This window comes from Triticum aestivum, chromosome 1A (assembly GCF_018294505.1).
Source record: "Triticum aestivum cultivar Chinese Spring chromosome 1A, IWGSC CS RefSeq v2.1, whole genome shotgun sequence".
NCBI classification, from domain to species: Eukaryota; Viridiplantae; Streptophyta; class Magnoliopsida; order Poales; family Poaceae; genus Triticum; species Triticum aestivum.
Window position 1 is genome coordinate 266089104 of NC_057794.1, and position 24131 is coordinate 266113234.

General features: G+C 44.8%; 1 protein-coding gene across 1 annotated transcript; it reads right to left on the minus strand.

Moving 5' to 3' along the window:
• Positions 1-1580: 1580 nt before the first annotated feature.
• On the minus strand, positions 1581-5755 carry LOC542947 (ribonuclease 1). Its single transcript, XM_044468473.1, has 3 exons — positions 5608-5755; positions 2394-2555; positions 1581-2304 (listed from the first exon to the last, which is right to left on the minus strand). The coding sequence occupies exons 1-3, from the start codon at positions 5707-5709 to the stop codon at positions 1831-1833; spliced, it is 738 nt and encodes a 245-aa protein (XP_044324408.1). The 5' UTR covers positions 5710-5755; the 3' UTR covers positions 1581-1830.
• Positions 5756-24131: the final 18376 nt, after the last annotated feature.

Here is a 24131-nt window from a genome sequence, read left to right on the forward strand (position 1 = left end):
AACCTTAACCATCTTTGATCAAAGAACTAGTCTAGTAGAGGCTCACTAGGGACATGGTGTTTGTCTATGTATTCACACATGCATTAAGGTTTCCGATCAATACAATTCTAGCATGAATAATAAACCTTTATCATGAATAAGGAAATATAAAATAACAACTTTATTATTGCCTCTAGGGCATATTTCCTTCAAAAACTCCATCCCCTTTTAATAGTATTGGCTTTCCTATGCGATCTTTGATCACTTAACCAAGAATGTAGAGTCTTGAAGCTTCTGCCAATGCTTGTCCTTTGTATCTTGAAGGGTCAACAATCTTCATCCATCTACTAGCCTAGGTTGAACTATTCCTGAAATAAGCTTGATGAAAATGTTAGTCCAACAACATGTATGTTGACATGAATTACCAAAATCACCAAAGGAGCAAATGTGCTTTCAAAAAGTGTCATTGCAAAGCAGCCAAGACTTGCGTGTCTTGCTTGCAAGTTTTGTGAGGGTGATCTATCCCTACCCTGCTGGTTCATTGACTGACTCAAAGAGGAGGCACACACAAGTAAGAAAGAGAGTGACAGAGCATGTTTTACTGCCTCCTAAGCTTGATTAGGGTACTGAATGAAAACATGCATCTTCTGAGGGAACTTTGGTAAAAACAATCACTGTGCCCCTTTACTTTCTGCATATGTGGTTGATTGTGTGGTTGCCATCATGTTTATTACTTGATCTACCTTGTTCTTCATCATTTCCATCTGATCTATTGATTGCATATTGCTGACTTACTCTGGCATGCATCATACATTATATATCTGTTGTATAGGCTTTCTAGATCTCTGTTGCATATCTACTTTGTGACTTAGCCAACAAAGGTTGGACTTTTGGCTTTGGTACCTGCATCCGAACTTCGAGTGATCGAGTTTGGTAGGCCTATAGAACCAAGCATCCAAACTTTGGTAGCTTGATCCGAAGTGGTTGTTGTTGATATAGTATTTGCACTGTCTCTTGTTAGGACTGGCCTATTACTTGAAGAGAAAACTAATTTAGGTTTAGTTTTATAGTACCAACCCATTCACTCACCTCTGTGTTGATATCGGTCCTTTCAGCAAGGTCAAGACGGAGGCAACATCTTTGGAGGTAGCGGGCAGCGCGGCTGTGGCCGAAGCCGGCGAAAGGGACGACGACCGCAGATCTAGCACGAGCGCGACTAGCTGGGCGGCGGCATGCAAAATTTACAGGTTATTTCTTTGATGAGTTGTTGTGGGTTTTCATTTATTTAGGAGTTGTTGTATGTGACACCACCAGCCACGACACTACAACTTTCAGTCCTTATAGGAGTAGATATTATTTTTCCTTAATCACTGATTCCAGTTGCTTAAGGTGATCAAATGCTGAACCCACAATAAACAAAAAGAAAATACATGGTGAACAAAAGTTTGCACTGAAGCACAAACAAATAGATAACTTCTAGACTATATGTAGTTGAACTTACGCGAAACTAAATTTGAAACCAATTAATACCAACAGCAGAAGCAGCCATGAACAAAAATTCAAAATGAATCGAGATAAGAGAATTTCTTAAACACCCGACATAATAAAACTGTTCATTCATATACTTCACGTATTACAAATATTATAGACATGCATATACATAGTAGCTAGTAGAGCAGCGATTTGACGGTCATGTTCTTATGACAAGTCGTAACTCCCAACCATGTATACACTTTTATTTATTCAACCATCCATTTATTTATTCATTCACTAGAGCAACAAGCACGATATAATGCTCCAGGCCACAGTAGTACGTACTCTTAAGTGAGGCGCCGGCCGGCCGGGTGGGTCTCACGCCTCAGTGGGCAACATGATCTTGGCAGGCGATGTGGCGTTGAGCATCCACGTGTGGAACGGGTGGAAGAGGACCTCCTCAGGGCAATGCAGTTTGGGCAGCTTGGGGCAGTCGATGATGGTCTCGCCGTTCTTGTCGACGCAGAGGTAGATCTGGTAGAGCTGCTTCTTGCCGAATGGCCCGTCCCTGCACTGCATCCCGGGCATCACTCCAAGCTTCTGGTTCACCGCCCACTTGATGTGCTCCGTGCTGTACAACCTGTAGTCTGGGTTGATGCCCTGCTCGGCGAGAGCGCCGAGGACGTCGGCGTTCTTGCGGAGGTTGAGGGCGGCCCTGAAGTAGTCCACCTCCTTGAGGCCCGAGCAGACGCCGTAGCTGCGCCACTCGCTCTTCCAGGTGCTCGTCCCGTTGGTGCGCGGGCAATGGATGTTGCTCCAGTAGTGGTTCAAATTATTTTCAATTGGCTCCAGCTGCTCATGCATGGTTATAAGATTACTGCACTACTGCATGCATATGCATAAACGAGAAGATGTTGAACAATATATTCATGTTAGTTGACCTTGTTAATGTCGAATGGTTTGTCGCTATTGCATCTCACGATGGCTTTGTTCAGTGACAAGTCGAAGGTCGTGAAGCTCTGGATGAAGAAATCCTCCGCCGGGTATCCGTACTTGGGCACGCAACATCCATACTCACTGTCCACACAGTATGCTCCAGGCCACTGCAAAGCCAATTCATGAGCATGATCTAGGATACGAGTCAATGATAATATACAATATAACCTGAGTGAGATACCGGATTGAGATACGAGTCAATAATTTAATCTCTCCGGTGTTTAACAAGAAAAATAGTGTTCTACACAAAAACTGCGCCCTTCTCTGCCCGCCGCCACCGGCCCAATCTCCGGTCGCCGCCTCCTCCGGCGCATGGATTGGAATCCCCTCGCCCCGGAATCCCCGCTGCCGAACCTCTTCCCTTCCACGACCACAACCCTCAAGCGATCCAGCTGAGCTGAGCACCAGATCTCGCTGCGAGCCCTCCATCAGCTCCCGCCGTCCAACCCACCTGCACCACCCGCATCGGTGCCCCAGACATCCTCCCGCACCGATGCGGCGGAGATCCTCCAGCCGCCGACAAGTCGGAGTCCCTGCCGCCACGGACGACGCAGAGCTCCTGAAGGACAGCGAGGTGACAAATCCAGGTCCTGTCCATGCCGAGCCTCTCCTAACGCGAGCTCAAGCGCCCGTCACCATCTCACCTGAGGCGTACGATTTTCTGCTGTCTTACACCTCTGTTCTGTCCATGCATCAATGTTTAGGTGTGGCAAAGATTTGGTACATGGTACTATGTAGGTTCTGTGGCCATTTGTATGACGTTCTGTGAGCATGCACATGGTATGAAGTGATTGGGTGAGTTGATTAGCATTAAAGATTCACAACCTTAATTGTGTCAAATCAGATTTTTAGGTGCTCTATGCATACATGCATTGTCTTTGCAGCAAGTCTGTATGTCGCCGGAACATGTAGCCTAAACCTAATGGCATTTGTAAGTAGAGAAATTCTTGTTCTGGATGTCTAAACCCATTCTTAACAAGCACACAACTGTAAGGCAACATCTACAGAACGTAAGGTGTATAATTCAGCCCTCGTCCCCAAACTATCTGTGAACCTCGTATACACACCCACCACACTCTCTTCCTCACCGACGGTCTCTGCCACACAAGGATCTTGTCAAAGTCAGTCGTACAGATTGGAGGTGGGTTGATCTACATCACTGCAGTATTTTATTTTGCCGTCCTCTGACCTGAAGAAGAACATGACACCCTGTGTATATGTGAAGTTACTCAATTAAGAGGAATGCTTGGAGACTGAATGTTGTAAGTTGAACTTAACTACAGCCAGGTTAGAGTTTTACTGATGGTTCATCCTGCCATCCTTATAGATACATAAATTAAGGTGTACATAGTTTATTTTGTAGCAGAGGACAAAGTAATTTAAACCGAGTAGTAAGATATAGTATTTTAGTATTCTCTTTAGTTCTTCTGAACTTATAGGAAAGAAAATACTTCTGTGGTGGAAGACTGGAAGTTGCTTATGTATTTGTTGAGATATGCAAGGGCATGCTTCCAGCATTTTGTGTGGATGCTACGGTGTTAGGCTGACCATGTATGTTCATCTAAATGACACATAATGCATGTTTTGTTGAAGCGCAGTGATAGTGTGTTTAAGAACAAGCATGCCAATGTGGATGATGTATTCTGATGAGTCCAAATTGAATTCAACAATACGATAAGTAATCTCTACATCCGTAGGTGGAGTTGGTATACACTATTCCACTACTGATTTATCTTTCTTAATACTACAAAGACTTTTTATTCCGTCGAGGTTTTGTTCTATCTTTTCGATCCTGTAAATAACTGTATACAAGCTTCTTCTGGTTTCAGTAGGTGAAGGACATCCTCTCCATTGCCTTAACAAGGAATAGCTTCCAGTGTGTGCATGGATAACGGAAGAACAGGGGGAACAAATGAGAAGGAAGAAGAAAACAACCAATGGATGGAGAAAGATCTATGACCAATAGTATACCATTGTCTATTGTACCATGTCTTATTAATCTTAAGATGGGCCTCTTAAAGTGCCAATCCTTGCTACCGTCTACATGAATTAGTTCTTTAGTACAATGCTCAAGGTTGGGTGTGTCTTTGTGAAACTGATGCTTATTGCATTCAGTTTAGAAATTGGTATATACTCCCTCCGTCCCAAAATTCTTGTCTTAGGTTTGTCTAGATACGAATGTATCTAACACTAAAATGTAACTAGATACATTCGTATTTAGACAAATTTAAGACAAGAATTTTGTGACAGAGAGAGTATATACTATTTTCTCATTTCTTTACTACTCCCTTCGTCTCATAGTGTACATTATGAGATGGAGGGAGTAGAACAGTGGTATTCAATGGTTCAGTGGAGTGATGCATCTGTGGAGGCGATGTTGCTTGATTGATGTTGAACTACTAGAATATTTATGTCCCCACTGCAATGCATGGCGGCAATTACCTAGTGTTATAAAAGTAGCTAAAAAAATCATGAGTAGTACTAGCAAACAAATGGTTAATACAAAAATAATATAGTTACAGAAAGAATCCTTCACGAAAGGTAAACATGATATCTCATGCATATATATAGCTCTTGTGCCAAGTATTATGTACTCCCTTAAACAAGATATCTCATGCATATATATCATGCATATATATAGCTCTTGTGCCAAGTATTATGTACTCCCTCCGTTCCTAAATATAAGTTTTCTTAGATATTTCATTATAGACTACATACGAAGCAAAATGAATGAATCTACACCTTAAAATATGTCTATATACATCCGTATGTAGTTTGTAGTGCAATCTCTAAAAAGACTTACAGAACGGAGAAAGTATTTGTCTTTCTAGAGATTTCAACAAATGACTACATACGAAGCAAAATGAGTGAATCTACACTCTAAAATATGTCTATATACATCCGTATGTGGTAGTTCATTTGAAATCTCTAAAAAGACAAATATTTAGGAATAGAGGGCGTATAATCCTATATACTCCCTCCGTCCCAAAATAAGTGTCTCAAACTTAGTACAACTTTGTACTAAAGTTAGTATAAAGTTGAGACACTTATTTTGGGATGAAGGGAGTATTAAGCAAGACAATATACTAAGTACTAGTAGTAAATAGCAATATAACTAATCCATATGCAGGAAATAAGCATCTGCATGCTATATCGTACCATTAGGATGAGGTAATAGAAATCAAAGCTGGTTGCATTGGCAGGTGCTGCCGCGGCTAGTAAGCCAAGGATTAGGCACAATGAAATTGTCCTCTGGGCCATATCTCCTCTACAAAGTATTGCAAGCAGAAATGACTCTTTTTGCTCGTTGGCTGTCCAAGTGATCAGCGTGGCTTGGTATTTATAGGCAGAAATAGAAGGGTGGGTCTGATGGGAAAGGGGCATGGGCCATGTTTGTCATGGAGGCAGAGCGACGCGAGGACCGAGATCAGGGTTGAGTTTCTCTTTCCCACCCTAGTTTCCGAAGGTTATAGGCTGGAACATGTTGAATTTTCTATGCTTTTAAACTAATATAACTCAACAAAGTAAGACATGTCATTAACATAAAGTATCTATGCTCAATACGATCAGGGTATGGGGTTAAATCCATAACCGTAGCGGGCGCCGCTTGGGAATATTCCATTTTAGTAGCGGCCACTACTTCCGTTTCGGCTCCTTTTAGTTTTTGGCGCCATATTTTGGGTATGCCATGGAGGAATGTTTCCATGATGAGGGAATGCATAATTTTATGTGATGATCTATGTAAGTAGGCGATGGCATATAAAGAGGCTAAATTTTCTTGTCAAAGGAGATGGCTCGTGGCAGTGGAACTGATCTCACCTCCTTCTGTACTATAATTCAAAAACAAGAACAAGACATATTTACCGTCAGAAGGGATCGGCTGACGAGCTATCTTTGTTCTAGAACCTGGCCCTTTTCTTTTATTTTCTATCAGTAGGCTTTTTTTTTCTCTCTATTATGATCTTAGGATCAACACCATGTATTCCTTTTCCCATTGCTTCCTGCTATGAGTAATATGAAAAGCCAGCAGCATGCTGGATCTTAAAAAAAAGACATACTTACCATTATCTAAAAAGAAAAGGAAGTCCACGTAAAACCTGTAATGGATGTGACGAGCCCTCGAAACCTAAGGTCATTTTTTTTCAAAAAAATGTTGTTTCGTAGTCAGCTCATAATAAATATAGAAAAAAAATGAAGAGTAGAACAAACTTATACCACATTTTGGGAGATTTCTTATTGTGGTCATCTCAGAACCTATTTGGATTGGGAAAAAGTACGGTTTTGGCCCTCCAACTTTTGCTAAAATTGCAAACTTGGTCTCACTACCACAAAAAGGTCATGTGCGATTTTGGGCTCAAAGACATATGTGACGGGCCCCATCACATATGCAGTCTCATATGTGATGGGTGGATTCTCAGTCCCGAGCCCACCATTCTTATGTGACGGGCGCCTTTGCACGGCCCATCACATATGATGGTGATCCCCAATCATATGTGACGGGTCATATCAAAGCGCCCATCACATATAACAACTTATATGTGGCGGGCCGCTTTGCCTGGCCAGTCCAATAATTGAGGCGGAGGTAGAAGCTGGCCCCAAAATTTCTTTCCCAACAACCATAAATCGTCCAATAACTTCTTGTAGGAACATTCCCCTTATCTATTGCAAGGTAAATATCTCTCTCCCTCCTCTCCTCCTCCATTAATTTTAGCATTTATCCTCCTCTCCTCTTTTCTCTCTTTCTCTCTACTCTAGATCTAGATCTTGTGTTTTTGTTCATAGTTGTATTAATCCTTGTGTGTAATTTGCAATTTGTTGTGTATGTGATGGTAGGTTGTTCTCCCTCCTTTGTGCACTCCTAATTTGTGGAGAGGGAACCTTATATACTGTTTTCCTCAATTAATGGAGGTATTTTTCATTAATCTCAGTTTGATTATTTAATATTTTCTCCAAGTATATATATGCATGAATTGATTGTTTAATGTTGTCATATGATGTTGTTTCGTCGTAGGCGCATCGATGGATGACTGAAGTTGGATGTACGGGCCTCAGGTGACTTTCACATTCATCGGCGGTTTGATGAAGTTCCTTAAGGCCGCCAAGGTTTTCCGAAAGAAGGTGGGACATAAGAATATCTGTTGTCCATCCATTGATTGCTAGAACGCGATTATATTTACGTCCTCTACTTTGCAGCAGCACCTCGTAGTCAGGGTTTCATGCATGGGTATACAAGATGGACTTCCATGGCGAGGTGGCAGAGGTGGACATGAATGCCGGTGAAAGAAGACATGAACCGTCATCGCTAACGGAGACCCTGTATGAAGCTGATCAAGAAGTTCATCATACATCTCCAATATTTTTATTATTTCATGCTATTATATTATCAATCTTGGATGCTTTATATGCATTTTTGTGCCATTTTATATCATTTTTGTGACTAACCTATTTACCCACTGCCTAGTGTCAGTTGTTCTTTTCCAGAAAATCAGTAGCAAATGTAGTCCAAACGTTACAAACCTTTTTGATGATTTTTTTCTAGACAAAAGAGACCCTAGAAGTTCCGGGAGGAGACCAGAGGACGAACGAGGAGACGACAAGGCAACAGGGCGCGCCCTGGGGGTGGGGGCAGTTGCCTTGAGGGACCCTCGAGGCTCCGCCTAACCTAATTCCACTTCTATAAATTCTCATTATTGGGAAACCAACACAGAGCCACCTGGTAACCTTTTTCCGCCGCCTCAAACTTCTGTTCTTCTGCGATCCCATTTGGAGGCCTTTTTCGGTACTCTGCTGTCGGGGGAATCGATCACGGAGGGCTTCTACATCATCCTTGCCGCCTTCCGATGATGCGTGAGTAGATTACCATAGACCTACGGGTCCATAGCTAGTAGCTAGATGGCTTCTCTATCTCTTTGATCCTCAATACAATGTTCTCCTTGATCTTCTTGGATTAATCTTCTTTTGAGGTATGTTTGTTGGGATCTGGTGAATTATGGGGTTGTGATCAGATTATTCATTGAAAATAACTGAGTCTTTTCTGAACTTTATTAAGCAGTTGATGCAGGATCCTGCCGACAGAAGATATATAGTCGTCATAGATAAGTTGGTCTGAGACTCAAAGACTCAGCTCTATCCCGGTTGCGTGAACGATGAGTCAAACATTCTAGCTGTGACGCTTGAACTCATGAGGATCAAGGCCATATACAATTTCCCGAATGTAGGTTTCAATGAGGCGCTCGAGTTCCTTGCAGAAGTTGTCCCAACAGATAACAAGTTGCCTTAGAGCACTTACGAACCGAGGAAGGTCATTTGTTCTCTTGGATTAGAAGTACAGAGGTACAACTCTTGTCCTAACGACTGCATAATCTACAAGGACGAGCACAAATACCTGCACATATGCACGATATGCCATATATCCGGATATCGATACAAGAAGGGGGCGCGAAGAGTTGAAGTGGAGGAAGAAAAGAAGTGTGGTAGTCCGGCGAAGGTTGTATGGTACCTTCCTTTCTTTCCCCATGGGGAGCGTTTCTTCGCCAATGAAAAGATCACAAATCTATTGGTCTGGCATGATCCACCCCCCTCCATTTGAACAGTATGAGATTAGCCATGTTCTTTTGTTGTTCTTAGTCGTAATGACCCATTTGTTTGACAAGAAAAAAATGTTCTATGGGGGCTATATGGTATTCACTACAACTACTATCAAGCACATGATTTTGGTTGTTAGGCTGTAGTGGTTGGACCCTTTTGTCAAGTAGTTCCTCTCCAACTACTCCAACGACTACTCAAAATAGATCCTCTCCAACTACTCCAAATAGATTGATTTTGGACAATCCTAGATTTACTAGTATTCTCGGGATGGAGAGAACTAATATATGGCAAAATTCAATAGGATTATTGATATAATCCCTCTGGTTATTTTACCTGTCACATTGGATTTGTCTTAGGTCAAACTTTATGACATTGACCAACAATTTAGTCAAATTATATGTATATATTAGTGTACAAAATTGATATCATATTATATTAGATTGAATTATGAATCTATTGAGACAATTTTTGTATACTAACACATATATAAAATTTGACTAATTGTTGGTCAAATTTTACAAATTTGACTTGAGGCAAAGCTAATGTGACATGTAAAAATAACCGGAGTGAGTATTTCTGCTTAAAATGTTTTCTTCTTCACTAGCGTGTAATTATAGTATTTTCACTTTAATTAGTACCTTTCTTGTGATGAATTGTGTGGTATCATCTATTTCTTGACATTAAGGCAGAAACATTAGAGTAAATGATGTTATTTACCATATAGAAAAGCTTTTGAGACACTACGTACTAGATTTGAGAAATTTAGTTACAACTTATCAGATTTTTCCATATCTTTGATAAAATTTACCTGTTTTAAAGATTTGTGACACTAGATATTAGATTAAAAAATGGGGAAATTATCTTAAATTTGCTAAGTTTTGACAATATTTTTAAAATCTGGTAAGTTGTGACGAATTTTTAAAATGTGGTAAGTAGTATTACAAAAACTTATTTGTATGGTAAATATTGCCATTTACTCAAAGCAATAAAATCTTTAGTTATAAAAACTGTAATTAGTTTCTGTCAATATTCTGGTCAAACTTGAAACTTTAACTGCATATCCTATGATGGTGGGAGCACTAACTAACAGCACATAGACATCGCGCCTACGATCAGTACATTACATTATATCATCAAAACACCTCAAGTTAGTTACTTGAACAGACAAATTAATGAAGACATTCGATCAAACTTACCTATACCACCGTCCTGGTTTAATAGTTCCCTCGTATTTTGGGTCATATTTTAACCATGATTTTAACTAATAAAATAGTAGTTATACGTATCATTTCAAACTGTACTCAAATACAAATCGGGCAATATAATTTTTTGTGACATGCATTGGCATTTTGTTAGTCAAATATGTGGTCAAACTTTGACCCAAACTACAACGGGTACTAATAAACCAGGACAGAGGTAGCTAGTAAGATCCTTCTCACGTATGGATGAGCATGAAATAACCCCATTACCAATTCAAAACATGTTAACATTAGCATTTCTAAAGCTGTCTAGATAATCTACATATGAATGCATTGGGACAGATATACTCATTCTTCCATTCGTACGCACGCATCCACTCTCAATCTGTCATGTAAATCTCTCGAATAATATTGAAGGACACATGAAAGCTATACGTCAAAAGCCTGTGGCAACTGATTGCCCCTGTGCCTCTTTCAATGGCACATGGCTAATGGAGTCTCTACCGTTCCATTTAATAATTGCCTCTAATATAAGCACGCGTCCGGTCAGAATATTTCCTTTTGTTTCATTTCATTGATTTGATGGTCGCATGCATCATTCTAATACAGAGGCTAGGGGATAACCTCTTTTTCAAAAAAAAAATCATTGATTTGAAAACAACCGATGTTGGTCCAAGATATGTTCAGTAGTCCTTCCAAACTAACACAAATATAATGGGGAGAATTTTTCTGAACCTAGACCCAACCGCATCCAAAAAACAATTGTCAATTTTATATTGAAAATTAAAACAACGAAATATCTATGCTTTCCTTCTCTCAGTTATGACATGCTCATCTTACATACAATAAGTGTTAACTGAGCCAAACTTATCCAGTCTTCTTTAATCAAGATGCTTGAAGACATTCGCTTTGTCACTCTTAAAATTAGCAGGTTTTTAATGTTAAAATTCCTCGATAAAATCTCTTACATTCTAAAATAAATAAAACATATTAGCATGGGATTGGATGTCCATCCAAGTGTTCAATGCATAAAGAACAAACGTATGGTTGTGAAAATTTCAGCCAAACAACCTCAAATGTGTGATGCTCATGGGCTTACCCACATGTGTGATAGCATGTATATGAGGCGGATATCACTGTATAAGAAGGTGACAGGCACCAAGATTGATCGTGAAGCTTGTGGTGCCACGAGCAATATCGCCCCTATCAACCGAAATTAATAATGGCGGGATAAGATATCGCTGTTGGCGTCGCTGTGTATCGGAGGGGCCGGCCGGGAGTGGCGCACCATGGCAAGCAGACGAAGCGTTGATGGGGAGTTCACCATGTGCAAGGTGCGCGCGGTGCATGTCGAAACAGAGCTTTGTCCTCAAGCACAACGTAGATTAGAGCTTTGTCCTCGAGCACAACATGAATGGGATACGCGGGCAGCAACGGTCCCCATCAAAACTAATTATGAAGTAAATTTTCTTAATATAAAAACTATATTTAGAATGGTTAAGCGACGACACTATCTACTATGCAAAATAGTTTGAGAGTAAACTGCACATTTTACCCCGTAAAATTTACCAATTTGTCGCGACACTAGTTACCCCATTGAATATTTTGCCACATTTGGTTTCTTCTGATTTGTGACACTACTTGCCTCTCTTCTACTACTTCGTTTTTAATATAAGACATTTTTGTTATGCTAAGTAGATATGCCAAAACGTCTTATATTTTAGAGCAAAGGAAATATTTGTTTGCATAATTTGTTGGCATTTTTTTTAAAACAGAGGCAAAAGCTTTGCCTTTTTCATTAATTAAGAAGAAGGTAGTTGCCCGGTTAATTGATGGAAAACCAGGCAAAAACCGATACAACGAGGGCCAAAACCCACAAGACTCAAAACCAACGGAGATACCGCAGATGGCACACAACAACAAGCCATCCCGCGAAACTACAAGCGGACTACTCCCAAAAAGACGGCCACCGGAGAAACAAGCACCTGCTAACGACTAACATCCTGCAGGGTTGTCCCCCAAGGGGGCACTGATCCGCTGGTTGACCTTCTTGATCTTCTTCGCATTGACCAGGCGACACAAACCTTGGATGATTGGAGTCAGACCTGTGAGCAGCTCGGCGAAGTCATGCAAAGTGCCCTCGCTCTCAGTCGCCAAGGCACATCCCTCAGCAACATCCCTCACTTCGCCCGTGGTAGAAATGGCCACGCTACACTCAGTGGTCATGCTGCCCTCAACACCTTGGTCCCCATCTTTTTCCACCAATGGCGCCAATGCAGTCAACATCGAGCCATGAGTGTTCGAGTCAGAGAAGCAGGGTCCCTGCAAAGAGGGTTGGATCGACCCCTTGTCACCATTGGAGACCTCCGCCTGCTCCAATAAGCTGGTTGCACGGGCCACCAACAAGCTCAAAGGGCGAAACGCCTTCGCCACCATGGATTGCAGCTCAGCGGTAAAAGGTGCAAGCAAAGCGTCAGCGGACCTTGCCACAACATCATAACCATCACAACCTTCACCAGGATCTTTAGAAGACATCACACACTCTGGAGCTTGGGCGTTTGTTGCGGGGGCAACAACTGAAGCCCAAGAGCGTCCGGCTGAGGAAGGAGAAGGCGGAGCTCGGGGGGGGGGGGGGGGGTGCACGCGCATTGCAGCGAGCTCTGACGGAGGAAATGCGGCGACGACGACAGTCCCTCTCACGGTGCCCAGAGCGCGGGCAGGCGAGGCATCAAATCGGATCACGACAAGAGGCAGCCTTGTGGTCTGGAGCCAAACAACGGAAACAGCGGCCGTGAGTTCGACGCCTGAAGTCAGTAGCTTGCACAAGCCTCACACCACTCCTGGCCAAGACACCGGAAGCTTGGCTGCAGTGCTCACGGTCACAGAGGTGACGCTTCCGCACCACGAAGATCCAGGGACCATCCCCTGGTAGCATGTCCACCGTCTCTGCCGGATCACAAGGAAGCGGCGCGGAATCGCTCGACCACACGCGAGCAACACTACGATAGGAGCCCTCCTCAGCAGCTGCGGGCGACTGTGGTGCCATCTCCTGGATGCAGACATTGCCAGCACCACGAGCTACCAGATCTGGAGACCGGGGATCCACACCAACTTCGAGGCCTTGCGCGATGGCTGGAGGCGACTGCAGGGATAGGTCCTTGACAGCGTCCTCGCGGCGGCCGGATGCGACTGCAGGGTCGGGGCCTCACCCACGATGAAACCAGGCTGAAGCTGTGCATCACTGGAGACAAATCCTGCCAGCGGAGACAGCGGGGCAACCTCCCCATCCCCGGCCTCATCACCATCGGCGGCGCACGAGGGAGCAGGCCGGGGCTTGAGCACCACCACGAACTCGTCGAGCGCCGGGGGCATCGCAAGGATCCGGCCCGCCGAAGGCGGCGGGTGCAGCGGGGAGGCGGGAGTCAGATCCGCCGGGGCTAGGAGGAGCTGCGGGAGACCCACGGAGCTCGGCACCGGGGGCTTCGGCTGCTGGCTGGAGACGGCGCTGGCAAGGGGAGCCGGGGCGGAGTGCAACGGCGCGGCTTCCGTGGTAGGCAAGGGCGCGCGCCGGCGACCCCCATTCTCCGCTCTGAACCTGCCTGCGGGAGGCTTCAGCGGTGCGCGATGGGGGAGCGCGACGGGGGGCTTCGGCGGTGCGCGACGGGGGACGCGTGGAGCAGAGAGGGTGGCCGACGGGGCTGGAGCGACCGCCGCCGGTGGGGGCTGGTGGGGTTGGGGAGCGGGGTCGCGGGAGCTAGCCGTTGCAGCAAACTCATTCCCCATTTTTAACTCACTCACTCTGTCAGTCTTTGTTGGCATTTAGGTGGTCATGTATACATATATATATATCTGCTCTCATGATTTTTACTCATGGTATGTGATCCACCTACATAGTTCATAGATAGCAGCCTGGGTGGCAACAATTTATCTGAAAGAGGCAAAATGTGGCAAGATTTTTGAATGGGGTAACTATTATCACAACAAGAATTTTAAGGAAGTGGACGTCTCATTTACTTGTAGTTTTTACAACACAAATTTTTACTAACATTCACTTGTCTATTTCTAAAAAAGCAATGGTGAAAATTATAAGACAGGATCATAAACAGTAAAATACATATATGTATCTTTTGATGATAAGCAGTAAATTTTAAGTAGCCACAACTCTTGAATTAAGTGTAACAAATGACAACAAACATGGATTAATATCAACTAGATGACCCACTGCACCAATTGGCGCAGAGACCAAAACCAACCCAGAAGCTAAGCAAACTATTTGAAACATAACTCGAGGATGTTTCTTGGGACTGGTCAACAAGTGATTATGTTGTAATGTGTTTGTATCTGCCCTGTATATTTACCAATGACAGATAATGATGATCGTTCCATGGCCTTCTTTGGCCAGCCAGGGCAAAGCAACACCCGAGACATTGACATGCAAGTCTATAAGGGGCAACTACAACTCGGAAGTTAAGCAAACCACGTGAAACATAAAATGGAAGTGAAGTAAGCTACTTGAAGAAACCAACTGTAGACTAGAAGTTACGCGAACTATTAGAAACATAAAATGTAAGCTAAGTGAACTATTAGAAGAATACTCGCCGTCAATGGTAAAGTGGTTATGTTAAACATAGGGTAGACACAAATCACTACGAATAGTTTGAAAGCACACCTGAAACTCTTTTCGTGCTCTACAGGAAACTCTCATTGCAAAGCTGGAAATGGAGTCTCTATTCAGCTCTGGCATGTTGCTTAACTGGATAAACCCATAGTTCAAAAGCTTTCTGAGCTACGTGCTTTTGCCAAGGATAGCAATCACACTTGGGTTTCCCTAGTACCCAGCCGCCTCTATCGAACCGGCCCTGGCCGGGTGTGTCGGATTCAGGGATCCGCAGACCCTAGAAAGGTTCGAACTCTGGGGCGTATGCGAAGAACTCAACCTCTCCAGCCTATCAGTTCATCACCCCCATAGCCTAACTCAATGAACAAGAAAGGAAAGGGACACAACAGTTTACCCAGGTTCGGGCCACCTTGCGGTGTAAGACCCTACTCCTGTTTTGTGGTGGATTAGCCTCGCGAGGCACTAGTAGAAAACAAGGCTTTGATTCGGGCCTGGCCAGCCCATTAGTCCCAGTTCTTCACGAACCGGGACCCATGGGGGGCATTAGTCCCGGTTCATGAGCCCAGGGGGCGGCCAGGGCCTCGTGGGCATTGGTCCCGGTTTGTCTGGATCCATTTGTTCCGGTTCTAGGCACGAACCGAGACCAGTGGGCCGTGCTCCTGGCCCACAGCCGTTGGTACCGGTTCGTGCCTAGAACCGGTACTGAAGGGGGGCCTTTAGTCCCGGTTTCTGCCACAAACCGGGACAAATGAGTTGCCTATATATACCCCTCGCCAGCGAGCAGAGCAGTCCACACTGCTCTATTTTTTGGCCGGAGAGGGGAGGGCATTTGGGTGCTCTAGCTCACCTCCTACGCACATGAGGTGTTCGATGAAATGCCCGAGCCACACTAGTTAAGCTTTATCATCTCGAAGCTCGACCTCGGAGATCCATTTTTCCCGAGATTTGTCTAGATTTAGCGGTCCGTCACGCCCCGTCCCCGTTTTCACCACCGTCGATCGCCCGCGCCGATCTTGTCGCCGGCACCACCGTGGTGAGCCTCTTGTTCTTATCTTCTTTCTGATTTTTTTACTTTAGATAGATACTTGTCTGGTTTTCTTACTTTAGATAGATACTTGTCTGATTTTCTTACTTTTGACACACATAATTATATATAATGCACGCAGATAAACCGGCAATGGATGTATGGTGACAGACACACCTCCGAGTACATTAAGGGCGTGCATAATTTTCTCGAAGTGGCTGAGGCAAACAAGCAGAATGGTTTTATGTGTTGTCCATGCCCTATATGTGGGAATACGAAGTCTTACTCTAACCGGAAAATCCTTCACACCCACCTACTTTATAAGGGTTTCATGCCACACTATAATGTTTGGACGAAGCACGGAGAAACTGGGGTTATGATGGAAGACAACGAAGAAGAAGAGGATGATGACAACTATGTGCCCCCTGAATACGGTGATGCTGCAACGGGGGGGGGGGGCTGCTGAAGATCAAGAGGAACCAGACGATGTGCCCGATGATGCTGCAATGGGGGAAGCTGCTGAAGATCAAGAGGAACCAGACGATGTGCCAGATGATGATGATCTCCGCCGGGTCATTGTCGATGCAAGAACGCAATGCGAAAGTCAAAAGGAGAAGCTGAAGTTTGATCGCATGCTAGAGGATCACAAAAAGGGTTGTACCCCAATTGTGAAGATGGCAACACAAAGCTCGGTACCATACTGGAATTGCTGCAGCGGAAGGCAGAGAATGCTGTGGCTGACAAAGAATTTGAGAAGCTACTGAAAATATTGAAGAAGAAGCTTCCAAAGGATAACGAATTGCCCGACAGTACGTACACAGCAAACAAGGTCGTATGCCCTCTAGGATTGGAGGTGCAGAAGATACATGCATGCCCTAATGACTTGTAACGCCCTTGATGCGGCTATAGCTCCCACGTGTCGAGGCACGACTTAGAGACATAACCGCATTGAAAGCAATGTCGCAAGTTAGGCAGTCATCACAACATCCCATGTAACATATAGAATGAAAGGGGAAAACATAGTTGGCTTACACTCGCCACGTCACATCAGAGTACATAAATAACATACATCATCCAAACACTCATGGCCCGACTACGGCGCCAAAATAGAAGATAACCCAACATGCGACACGGTCCCGATCAAACCCCAACTAGGCACCACTACTGATCATCAGGAAAAGACACATAGTATCGCTGAGAGTCCTCGTCGAACTCCCACTTGAGCTCGTACTCGTCACCTGGAGCGGAATCACCTGGACCTGCATCTGGTGTAATAGGAATCTATGAGCCACAGGGACTCAGCAATCTCGCACCCTCGCGATCAAGACTATTTAAGCTTATAGGAAGGGTAAGGCAATTTATATGTGGAGCTGCAGCAAGCGACTAGCCTATGTGGTGGCTAACTTATTCGCAAAAGAGAGCGAGAAGAGGAGGCAAGCGCGAGCGAGAATATAGAAGAACAACCTGCGCAAGCATTACTCCAACACCGTGTCCACTTCCCGGACTCCGCCGAGAAGAGGCCATCACGGTAACTCACTCAGTTGATTCATTTTAATTAAATTAAGGTTCAAGTTATCTACAACCGGACATTAACAAATTCCCATCCACCCATAACCGCGGGCACGGCTTTTGAAAGTTCAATCCCTGCAGGGGAGTCCCAACTTAGCCCATGACAAGCTCTCACGGTCAACGAAGGAATAGACCTCCTCCCAAGACGTTCCGATCAGACTCGGTATCTCGGTAACTCAAGACACTTCGACAGGTTAAAACAAGACCAGCAACACCGCCCGAATGTGCCGACAAGTCCCGATAGGAGCTGCACATATCTCTTTCTCAGGGCACACTCAGATTGTCTTAGGTACGGGTAGGCCAGCCCAGAGTTGCCCCTGGTGGCCATCGGCAGCTAACAGGTGGACCAACACTTAGAGGAGCACTGGCCCGGGGGGGGGGGGGTTAAAATAAGTTGACCCTTGAGTCTGCAGAACCCAAGGGAAAGAAAAGGGTAGGTGGAAAATGGTAAAACCAAGGTTGGGCATTGCTGGACAAGCTTTAATCAAGGCGAAATATCAAGGGGTTCCCATTATAACCCAACCGCGTAAGGAACGCAAAATCCGGGAACATAACACCGATATGACGGAAACTAGGGCGGCAAGAGTGGAACAAAACACTAGGCGAGAGGCCGAGCCTTCCACCCTTTACCAAGTATATAGATGCATTAAGATAACATAGCAATATAATGATATCCCAACAATTAAATAAAAGATGTCCCAACAAGGAACGGCCTTCAATCTTCACCTGCAACTAGCAACGCTATAAGAGGGGGGCTGAGCAAAGCGGTAACTTAGCCAATCAACGGTTTGCTAGGACAAGGTGGGTTAGAGGTTTGACATGGCAATTGGGAGGCTGACAAGAAAATGGTAGGCATCGTAGCAATGGCATAGCAAAAGAGCGAGCAAACTAGCATAGCAAAGATAGTAGTGATTTCGAGGGTATGATCATCTTGCCTGCACAGTTGTCAGAGTTGATTGGATCCTCAAAAGCAAACTCAACGGGCTCCTCGTTAGCGAACTCGTCTCCTGGCTCTACCCAACAAGACAAACAAGCAACAAGGATACAATCAACCACGTGCAAGACCAAGCAATATGATGAAATGACGATATGCTATGCGGGATGCGATGCGGGATGCAAAATGCAAGATATGACAGGAAATGCATGAAGCTGGCCTCAACTTGGAATTCCAAGGGTGCCACTGGAAAGATGAGATGAAATCGCTTGAAAACAATAAAAAGAACACCGGAATTGGAATTACGGTTTGGAAAAGGCAAGCGTTTTAAGAATGACACCGGTCTACAATTTACAGCAAGTAGGCATCTAAATGCAACGAAACGAACATGCTACAGCCACCAAACATGACAACAAAATACATGGCAGGGATGCACACAAGATGCTTAACAAAATTCTAGCACTGAGCTACGGCCAATTCATCCATTATGAGGTTCAAACAAGCATGGCAAAAACGCAAATGCAAAACAGATCTCAGACTTGGTGAAATCAGCACTTGTTTGAGATTTCAGATCATGAAGCCCTCTTCGGAGCAGCAAAACAACATGATACATGACCTGATTAAGACAAGTAAGAACATGGCATGGGGCTACTCAACAAGCTTAACAAAAGACCCAAAGTGACCTGGGGCCAAAAGGGTTCACAAAATATACTAACGGGCACACGAACATAGCTAAAACACAATCAGTTTTCAGACTTAGTGAAAACTGAGACATGCTGAAACATAACTCACGAGGGCATGTTTACGAGCTCGATGCACTCACCACGGTGCAAGTCATGGCAAGGAAGGCATATATCCATTAAGAAGGCACAAAATACAAGCTAGAAATGGCAAGAACAATGGCATATCATGCACGGATCAACTACAATAACATCGGCAAAATCGCAAACGAGTTGACGATCTGCCCAGATTCACAACGAAGCAAAAGTAGAGCTCGATTGACTCAAGCTAGGGTGCTCCATAATTGCAAACAAAGACATGGATGGATAGAGCACAACAAGGTTAACAAAACTCTTTTACTGATCATCCTCAAAAGAGGCACGGATCACTAGGAAACAACAAGAACATATGGCATCACGAACTAAATAATCCCAGACTTAGTGAAAACTACCAAGTCCCTGAAAACAGAGTTGCCGGGTGCCTCACTTTGCAAGCTTGCACAAGTCACCACACACATCCTAAAAATTCATGGGTTGCACCTCTGGAAAGATAAAAAAATGCTTAACAAAACATATGAAGGACTCACAGGCATAGCATGCACACAACAATCATGGCAAAAATGACAAAAGTCTAAGATGAACTAGCAGATCTGACAATTAACTCACGAAGCCTCCTTCTAACAACATTTCGGGCATCAAGATAAACTCAAATGAAAATGATGCAATGGAATGAAATGATGTACTCGTCGAGGCGAACATTTTGATATACTATATGACCAAAACGAAGCTACGAGTGCAAAGTTACAGCAGGTCAAAGATCGCATAAAAATTAGGGTTCGGAGGGAAAAAGTCAACCGGGGGATTTTTCAGATCTGGATCTGGCGCGGTTCCCGAGGCTCGCCAGAGTTTGTGCACTGTTCACCGCCGGAGTTCGTGACGGCCGGAGAGGAGGAGGCCGGCGAGGGGCTCCCGGGGTCGGTGCTGGCGGCGGCGTGAGGCGGCGGCGCGGGGCGGCGTGAGACGGCGACGCGGGGCGGCGTGAGGCGGCGACCGGGGCAGCGTGAGGCGGCGACCGGGAGGCGGCGGTGGCGCGGCGAGCTCCGGTCGGCGGCGGGGTGGCCCGCGGTGGCGGCGCCCACCGAAGATGGGAGAGGCGGCGGCGGATGGAGGCGCGGGGTGCGGCCCGGGTGTGCGGCGGCGGGGGCCGGCCTCGGGCCCTCGCGGGCTGGCGCGGGAGGCAACAGGTGGCGACGGTTGACTAGCGGCGGCGGATCGGACGTTGTCCGTCTCGCCCGGACACGTCCGGCGGTGGCGGAAGGGATTTTTTTTAGGGTTTCGAGAGGGAGAGAGATCCGAAAACGGGGGGGGGGTGTATTTATAGGCATAAGTGGAGCTAGGAGAGTCCAAATGAGGTGCGGTTTTCGGCCACGCGATCGTGATCGAACGCTCTAGGACATGGAGCAGAGTTTGGTGGGTTTTGGGCCAAATTGGAGGGGTGTTGGTCTGCAACACACACGAGGCCTTTTTGGTCCCTCGGTTAACCGTTGGAGTATCAAACAAAGTCCAAATGATACGAAACTTGACAGGCGGTCTACCGGTAGTAAACCAAGGCCGCTTGGCAAGTCTCGGTCCAATACGGAAATGTTTAATCCCCACACACGAAAGAAAGCTAGAAATGACCACCGGAGGAGAACGAAGCGCCGGAATGCAAAATGGATAACGGGGAAAATGCTCGAATGCATGAGATGAACACGTATGCAAATGCAATGCACATGATGACATGATATGAGATGCATGACAACGACAACAACACACGGAGACGAAACCCAAATCCGAGGAAATAAATATAACTTAACGCCGGAAACGGCAAGAGTTGGAGTACAAATTGGGAAAGTTACATCCGGGGTGTTACATGACTGCATCCTCTACCACGGTGCATGCGAGGATTTGAACGCATGCCCGGTATGCGGTGCATTGCAGTATAAGATCAGACGGGATGACCCTGGTGATGTTGACGGCGAGCCTCGCAGGAAGAGGGCTCCTGCGAAAGTGATGTGGTATGCTCCTATAATACCACGGTTCAAACGACTGTTCAGAAACGAAGAGCATGCCAAGTTGATGCGATGACACAGTGAGGACTGTCTGAAAGACGGGAAGTTGAGAGCACCCGCTGACGGGTCGCAGTGGAGAAAAATCGAGAGAGAGTACTGGGCTGAGTTTGCACGTGGCCCAAGGAACATATGGTTTGGTTTAAGCGCGGATGGCATTAATCCTTTCGGGGAGCAGAGCAGCAATCACATCACCTGACCCGTGAGTCCATGTATGTATAACCTTCCTCCTTGGATGTGCATGAAGCGGAAGTTCATTATGATGCCAGTTCTCATCCAAGGCCCTAAGCAACCCGGAAACGACATTGATGTGTACCTAAGGCCATTAGTTGAAGAACTTTTACAGCTGTGGAATGGAAACGGTGTACGTGCGTGGGATGAGCACAAACATGAGGAATTTAACATGCACACGTTGCTGTTTGTAACCATCAACGATTGGCCCGCTCTCAGTAACCTTTCAGGACATACAAACAAGGGATACCATGCATGCACGCACTGTTTAGCTGACACCGAAAGTATATACCTGGACAAATGCAGGAAGAATGTGTACCTGGGCCATCATCGATTTCTTCCGACCAACCATCAATGTCGAAAGAAAGGCAAGCATTTCAAAGGCGAGGCAGATCACCGGAAGAAGCCCGCCATGCGTACCGGTGATCACATACTTGCTATGGTCAATGATTTAAACGTAATCTTTGGAAAGGGTCCCGGCGGACTAGCTGTTCCGAATGACGCTGAGGGACGCGCACCCATGTAGAAGAAGAAATCTATATTTTGGGATCTACCCTATTGGAAAGACCTAGAGGTTCGCTCTTCGATCGACGTGATGCACGTGATGAAGAACCTTTGCGTGAACCTGCTAGGCTTCTTGGGCGTGTATGAGAAGACAAAAGATGCAGCTGAGGCACGGGAGGACCTGCAATGTTTGCACGAAAAAGACGGCATGCCTCCAAAGCAGTATGAAGGTCCTGCCAGCTACGCTCTTACCAAAGAAGAGAAGGAAATCTTCTTTGAATGCCTGCTTAGTATGAAGGTCCCGACTGGCTTCTCGTCGAATATAAAGGGAATAATAAATATGCCAGAGAAAAAGTTCTAGAATCTAAAGTCTCATGACTGCCACGTGATTATGACGCAACTGCTTCCGGTTGCATTGAGGGGGCTTCTACTAGAAAACATCCGATTAGCCATTGTGAAGCTATGTGTATTCCTCAATGCAATGTCTCAGAAGGTGATCGATCCAGAAATCATACCAAGGCTATGGAGTGATGTGGTGCAATGTCTTGTCAGTTTCGAGCTGGTGTTCCCACCATCCTTCTTCAATATGATGACGCACATCCTAGTTCATCTAGTTGACGAGATTGTCATTCTGGGCCCCGTATTTCTACACAATATGTACCCCTTTGAGAGGTTCATGGGAGTCCTAAAGAAATATGTCCGTAACCGCGCTAGGCCAGAAGGAAGCATCTCCATGGGCCATCAAATAGAGGATGTCATTGGGTTTTGTGTTGACTTCATTCCTGGCCTTAAGAAGATAGGTCTCCCTAAATCACGGTATGAGGGGAGACTGATTGGAAAAGGCACGCTTGGAGGGGACTCAATAATATGCAAGGACGGATATTCTTGGTCTCAAGCACACTACACAGTTCTACAGAACTCTACCTTGGTGACCCCGTATGTCGATGAACACAAGAACAGTCTGCGCTCCAAACACCCGGAGCAGTGCGACGACTGGATTACATGTGAACACATCAGGACTTTCAGCAGTTGGTTGGAAACAAGTCTCAGAGGTGACAACACTGTTTGTGATTAGATGTACTCGTTGTCCAGGGGACCATCTTTGACTGTATTTACTTACAAAGGATACGAGATAAATGGGAATACATTTTACACGAACGCCCAATATCAAAAGAACACCAAGCAAAACAGCGGTGGCCGCTTTGATGCAGCAACCGAGAGGGGAAAGGACACATATTATGGTTACATAGTGGACATATGGGAACTTGACTACGAACATGATTTTAAGGTCCCTTTGTTTAAGTGAAAATGGGTCAATCTTTTAGGAGGCGGGGTACAGGTAGACCCACAGTACGGAATGATAACAGTGGATCTGAACAATCCTGGGTGGGTACACTGACGAACCGTTCATCCTAGCCAATGATGTGGCAGATGTTATCTATGTGAAGGACATGTCTACCAAACCGAGAAAAAGAAAAGATAAGGAAGCGAATACATCATACGATGAGCCAAAGCGCCACATAGTTCTTTCAGGAAAAAGGGACATCGTGGGAGTGGAGGGCAAGACAGACATGTCCGAAGATTATAAAAAGTTCCATGAAATTCCTCCCTTCAAAGTCAAGGCTGACCCATGCATCCTGATAAATGATGAAGATTATCCATGGTTACGACGCAATAAGGAAAGGACACAAGTGAAGAAAAATTGAAGACTTTCTCCCCACAACTATTATGATGATATCATGCCAACTTTCAACCTTTTCGTAGTTCATTTGAAATGCCTGTTGTAACAGACAAGTTTCCGTATGAAATCCTGACACTTCGAAAGAGATTGTCCGTTTTGTACACGAAGTGCATCCGGTTTTTGCCGTAACCCTCTCAACTTTCTTGCACATGCTATGTGGATGAAATGATGATATCATGCCAACTTTCAACCTTTTCAGAGTTCATTTGAAATGCTTTTCAATTTCAGGGTCTTATAGCTCAAAATAATCATTAAATGCATGAAAAATAACAAATGAAATCAGAAAGGGTTGAAAATTGATGATGTGGCTTTGAATGGTGCATTTTGAACACACAAAAAGTGAGGAGTTCACAAAATTTTCATAAAGAACTTTTTTTGTTAGAAACTTTAATAAAATATATAAGTAGAAACAAAATAAAATAAAATAAAATAAACTTTAATAACATCA